General features: G+C 52.2%; 1 protein-coding gene and 1 long non-coding RNA gene across 2 annotated transcripts; both read left to right on the forward strand.

Moving 5' to 3' along the window:
- The first annotated feature begins 281 nt into the window (after positions 1–281).
- CCDC96 (coiled-coil domain containing 96) lies at positions 282–2,533 on the forward strand. The gene has a single exon (XM_017539097.2). The coding sequence runs from the start codon at positions 403–405 to the stop codon at positions 2,098–2,100; it is 1,698 nt and encodes a 565-aa protein (XP_017394586.1). The 5' UTR covers positions 282–402; the 3' UTR covers positions 2,101–2,533.
- An 810-nt stretch (positions 2,534–3,343) lies between these two features.
- Positions 3,344–5,819, forward strand: LOC119472756. The gene is made up of 2 exons (XR_005201947.1): positions 3,344–3,659; positions 5,612–5,819. It is a non-coding gene; the product is annotated as an uncharacterized LOC119472756 (long non-coding RNA).
- Positions 5,820–6,152: the final 333 nt, after the last annotated feature.

Raw genomic sequence — 6,152 nt, forward strand, 5'->3', positions numbered from 1 at the left:
CGTCGCCCCGCCGCATCGCGCAGGCGCCCCGCGTGCGCCACCTTGCGGACGCCCGGCCCGCCGCTCTGCGCCTGCGCGCCCCTCGCGCCGGCCGCCACCGCCTTTCCCAGAGCCTCTTGGACGCCCCGCCCCAGGCCGGGCGGTGGGAAATAGGCAGTCAGAAAGCCCAGCGGGGGAGCCACGCCCCTCGCGGCCAGAGCACACAGCCGCTTCCAATGAATCTCGCCTATCGCCAGCTCGCGGCCTCCCATTGGCTTTCTCTCGCCGGGAGGCGGGGAGAAGAGGCGGGGCGTCGGCCTAGCGCCTGGCCAATCGCGGGGCCCAGCGCGCGCGCCCTCGGTTGCCCCGGGAAACCTAACAGCTTGCCTTCGCGCTGCGCTGCTCCGGCTGAGCCGGGCGGAGATGGACGGCCTGTCCGAGCACACTAACGACCCCGGCGGGGAAAGCGGAGACAGGGAAAGCCTGGCCGCGCGGCCGTCCGAGATCAAGGCCAGCTCTGGCCCTCCGACCCCGCCCGAACCCGGGCAGCCGGGGTCAGAGCTGGAGGAGGAGGAGGAAGAGGAGAAGGAGGAGAAGGCGGCTTCGCAGGGAGGTACCGCCGCGGACCAGCAGGCCGAGGCCTCGAAAGGGCTAACGGCCGCCGAGGTTGAGGGCGAGGAGGGGCCTGGAGCGCCGGCGAGGCTGGCCGAGCCCCAGTCCGAGCCCGAGCCCGAAGAGCCGGCCCAGGCCGGGGCTGAGGAGCCCGTCCAGCTGGAGCCCGGAGCCGGGCACCTGGAACTAGAGGCGGAGGCGGGGGCGGAGGAGGAGCTGGAGCAGGCGGCGGAGGGGAAGGAAGCGCCGTCCCTGACCTCCCTGCCGCTGCCCAGGATCGGCTTGAAAGAGGCTGCTGCAGCCCGGGAGGCTGAGACAGAGCAGGTGGAGGAGGAGAAGGAGGAGGAGGAGGAGGAGGAGGAGACGCAGAGAGATGGCGCAGAGAGCGAGGGGAGGGGTGGGGAAGGACGCCCGGCCAAGAGCCAGGAAGAGGGGAAGCGCCTTGGTGGAAGGGACCAGCTTGAGGACCTGGAGTGGTCCGAGGAGGTCCAGAGGCTGCAGGAGCAGCAGCTGCGCAGCGACCTCCTGGACCAGTACCGTTCCCTGCTAGTGGAGCGGAAGCGCTCCCAGCGCTACAACCTGTACCTGCAGCACAAGATCTTCGAGGCGCTGCGCAAGAAGAAGGGCCTGGAGGCCGCTGAGGTGCCTGACCAGGGCGCGGAGGCCGAGGCCCCCGAGAAAGAGCAAGTGTACCTGCGCCATCTGGGCATGCTGGAGGAGCTGAAGAAGCAGCAGGCAGACGACCTGCAGTGGTACCACCAGGAGCTGGGCCAGCTGAAGCGGCAGTGCCAGGAGAAGCTCACCAGGGTGGAGAAGGAGTGGCGACGCTTCCAGGCACTCAAGAAGCAGGTGGTGATGCAGGCCATGGGCAGCTGTCGGATGAGGGGCGGGCGCCAGGCTGCTCTGCGAGAGGTGGAGCAGATCCAGGCGCTGGAGGATAAAAAGGAGAAGGAGATGAGTGCCGTGAGACTAGAAAACGTGCAGCTGAAGCAGAGCCTGGTGCATTTTGAAACCAGGATGAGGACCCAGGAGGACCTGACCGAGGGTCTGCTCCTCATTGACTTTGAACAGCTGAAGATTGAGAACCAGACCTTCAATGAGAAAATTGAGGAACGAAATGAGGAACTTTTAAAACTTCGCAACAAGGTGACCCACAGTGTGCAAGTAGTAACCCACGTGAAGGAAAAACTTCACTTCATGGACGTGGAGAACGCATGCAAAAAGACACAGCTGGCAGAAATCGAGGCCCAGGTCGCCCTAAGAAGAGACATCCTGACCAAGACGAAGCAAGCCCGCGAGGGGCTGCGGGCGGACAACATCAGGCTGAACCAGAGGTGCGGGCTTCTAGGCAAGGAGTCACTCCTTCGGGACTTGGAAGAAAAGGTGGACAAGACGGAACTGCTCCGCGGGCGCCTGGAATCCCTGAAGCGCCACCACGCTGGGCTCACTTTGTCCTGCAGAGGCGTGAGGCAGAAGATCAGGGAGGCCAGAGCCTTTCTCCCCTCTTGACCATATCGACGAGAAGACTGCAAGTCCTCAGGATATGGACTGCAAGTCCGACCTTCTTTTTTTTTTTAACCTTTGATGCCATTCTTAAAAAGGCCTGTAATATTTGGGATGGAACTGTATTTTGTATTGATCTCAAAACGTTTCAGCTTCCAAATTAGTGCTGAGCCCAAAATTCAGTTAGGAGTTTTATTTGGGATTGAGCAAAGCAGGTCCAGAAAAGCAAAGCATGATTTAATGTAACTAACTTCTCATGAAAATCTGCTGAAAGTCTTAAGTCTGAGCAATTCCATGATTTCAACGACTTAATTCTAAGGAGTACTGTTCCTCTTTCATATGTAGGAGGGTTTAAATGTACAGTGAATGGGCAAGGTACAAAAAAAGTCCTGTGCTAATTATTAAATTCTGTAGATTTATTAAACTGTGTAGTCCCACATCACTGTTTCAGTTAGAAGCTCACTAATCCCCTTAATCTTTTTTTTTTTTTTTTTTTTTTGATTAAACATTGGCCAGGCCTCTTTTTTTTTTCTTTAAATAGGCTTTTTTTTTTTTTGAGATAGAGTCTTGCTTTGTAGCCCAGGCTGGAGTGCAGTGGCGCAGTCTCAGCTCACTGCAACCTCCGCCTCCAGGGTCCCAGTTCAAGCAATTCTACCTCAGCCTTCCAAGTAGTTGGGACTACAGGCATGAGCCACCATGCCCAGCTAATTTTTGTATTTTTTTTTTTTACTAGTGACAGGGTTTCACCATGTTGGCCAGTCTGGTCTTGAACTCCTGACCTCATGATCCGCCCACCTTGGCCTCCCAAAGTGCTGGGGTTACAGGCATGAGCCACTGCACCCGGCCAGATTAATCTTAAATTTCAGTGATTTCATATGTGACTAGCATGAGCTTTGGGAGCAATACAAATATCCAGGCAACAGGAGAGGAGCTGATATTTCTTCATCATTCCTTTTTCAGTGAAAGGGAGTTCAGTCTACTCACTGTTGATGTCTGGTTCTGCTTCAGTGGCAGTCCTCAATTCTTTTTATTTTTTTCCTGAGACAGGGTCTCACTCTATCTCCAGGCTGGAGTCCAGTGGCAGGATCTCAGCTCAACTGACCTATGCCTCCCAGGTTCAAGCGATTCTCCAACCTCAACCTCCCAAGCAGCTGGGATTATAGACACACACCAACACGCCCAGCTAATTTTTGTATTTTTAATAGAGGTGAGGTTTCACCCTGTTGGTCAGGCTGGTCTCGTTCTCCTGGGCTCAAGCGATCCATCTCCCTTGACTTCTCAAAGTGCTGGGATTACAGGCTTGAGCCACCATGCCCGGCCTGACAGTCTTCAGTTTCTAATGAAACATGTTTTTGGATCCTCTGAAGAAATGCGTTGATCTGTACCAAAAAATGAAATTTTGTTTTCCAATGAAAACAAAATAACAGTTGTATTGCATGCTTTGCAAGGTGCAAAATATAGGCACGGTGGCTGCTGGCATCGCAGAAGAGCGCCTTCTACATCAGCTGGACCCTTTCAGATCTCAACAGGGCATTGCTGTGCGCGAGTTCACTGAGCAGCAAATAGTAAAATGCCTCTTACTCCTTGTGTTCATGTTAAAAATACCTCATAGGTCTATTTCCTTAATGTAGTATCAGTGATTATCTTGGAGCTGGGGGCTTGTTTTCATTTCTTCTTAATCCTAGATTGAATTTTGAGATGTGTGGACTTGGGGTTAAATAAGTATTCTCCCACTCCTAAACTTAAGTGAATCATAAAAATGTGACACCGTTTTTGGTGCTGGATAACTCTGAAGAATGGTGGGAACCCAGCTCTGGGCAGGGGACTCAGTCGTGAGCTTTATCTTTGGATGCCATGATTTTGTTTGTTTCTTTGGATTGTTTTTATTTTTTGAGATGGAGTCCCACTCTGTTGCCCAAGCTGGAGTGCAGTGGTATGATCTTGGCTCACTGCAACTTCTGCCTCCCAGGTACAAGCGATTCTCCTACCTCAGCCTCCTGAGCAGCTAGGGCTACAGGCGCGCACCACCACGCCCACCTAGTTTTTTGTATTTTTTAGTAGAGACAGGGTTTCACCATATTGGCCAGGCTGGTCTCGAACTCCGGACCTCGTGATCCTCCTGCTGATCACAAGTTCAGATGTGAGCCATCACACCTGGCCATGATTTTGTTTTCTAAAGTATGCTCCCTTGGAAGCCAATGAAGTTTGATTAAAATTCCTTTTCTTTTTTTTTTTTTTTTTTTGAGACGGAGTTTCGCTCTTGTTACCCAGGCTGGAGTGCAATGGCGCGATCTCAGCTCACCGCAACCTCTGCCTCCCGGGTTCAGGCAATTCTCCTGCCCCAGCCTCCTGAGTCGCTGGGATTACAGGCACGTGCCACCATGCCCAGCTAATTTTTTGTATTTTTTTAGTAGAGATGGGGTTTCACCATGTTGACCAGGATGGTCTCGATCTCTTGACCTCGTGATCCACCCGCCTTGGCCTCCCAAAGTGCTGGGATTACAGGCTTGAGCCACCGCGCCCGGCTAAAATTCCTTTTCTAACTTTCATGGCTTGAATATACTTTATTATATCAAACCACTGAAAAGTAGTAATGAGTTAAATAAAAAAGCTTGGGCCGGTTGCGGTGACTCACACCTGTAATCCCAACACTTAAGAAGGTCGAGGCGGGTAGACTACTTGAGCCCAGGAGTTTGAAACCAGCCTGAGAAACACCTCAAAACCCCATCTCTATAAAAATACAAAAAGATTAGCCGGGTGTGGTGGCGCACACCTGCAGTCCCTCCCAGGTGGGAGGATCAATTGAGGCTCGGGGGCGAGGGTGTGGAGCTCCTGTGAGCAGTGATCGTGCCACTGCACTCCAGACCATGCAACACAGTGAGACCCCGTCTCTAAAAGCTTTGACTTCCGGCTTCCATTCTCAATCACTCACTCACCGCCATTTTAGTCTTCCCTCTACGCTATATATCAAAGCAAATCACTGGCAAATAGAATTTCCTGTGTGCCTCAAACTAGAAGCAGGACAGGCCCACTGGGTTCTTCTGTAGCTAGGGAGGCCTCAAGTGGACCTGGCAATGATGCTTCGACACCTGACCAAGCATGTGACTTTTGTAATAACGGTGTCCTTTATCCCTTTGATTCACTACAGGGAGAATCGACCCACCAGTGATTATCTAGATCCAAGCAAACCCTCCCTCCCCAGCCTCGAGCCCAGTAACAAGCAGATCTCTCAGAGCACAAAGATACAAAGGAGTTTGCTGAGTCTGGCATTGCTTTAAGCTGCAAAGCAAACCTGTCCTAAGTGACTATATAGTGAGTTACCAATGTTTTCTCAAATTACAGTACCTTATGCTGGAAATGTTACAATTAATTAGTAGATAATCTTCTGTTAATTATCTCCTACCACAGTTCTTTCCAATTATAGGAGAGTGCTTCATCATGAAATAGCAACACACCCATAAATTGATAGATGGCTTCTGAAGAATTCTACAGACCCTGACGCACTGTCTGTCCCCAGAGCCTCACTGAAGGGCTGTTAGTGCCTCCACAGAAGCCTGTGTGCAGCGCAACTCAGCCTTTGATTTCCTGCTTAGCGATGGTGTACTTAGGTACCTGTTCCTTCCGGACAAAGTCCAGGAAGGCAAAGACTGTTGGTTTGTCACCCTCCCTAGTGGCCAGCACAGGGCCTGGCATATGAACGGTACTCTGTAAATGTGTTGGATTAATACATTGATAAAATGCCCATCTCATTCATTTTCCAAAAATAAGTATTACTTGAATGCCTATCAGGTGTCAGGCACGGGTAAGTCCTGTGTTGGATTCAAAAATAATCCTAGGCAGAAGGAGGATGTCTCAAGACCTAGAACCAGTTAGGGAAAACAGCAGAATGGCGGACTTGTAGCCAAAGTAGGAAGGCACCACAGGTAAAGAGTTGATCTGGCTGGGCGCGGTGGCTCACGCCTGTAATCCCAGCACTTTGGGAGGCCGAGGCGGGTGGATCACGAGGTCAAGAGATCGAGACCATCCTGGTCAACATGGTGAAACCCCATCTCTACTAA

The sequence above is a fragment of the Cebus imitator genome, unplaced genomic scaffold (assembly GCF_001604975.1).
Source record: "Cebus imitator isolate Cc_AM_T3 unplaced genomic scaffold, Cebus_imitator-1.0 Scaffold117, whole genome shotgun sequence".
Classification (NCBI taxonomy): domain Eukaryota; kingdom Metazoa; phylum Chordata; class Mammalia; order Primates; family Cebidae; genus Cebus; species Cebus imitator.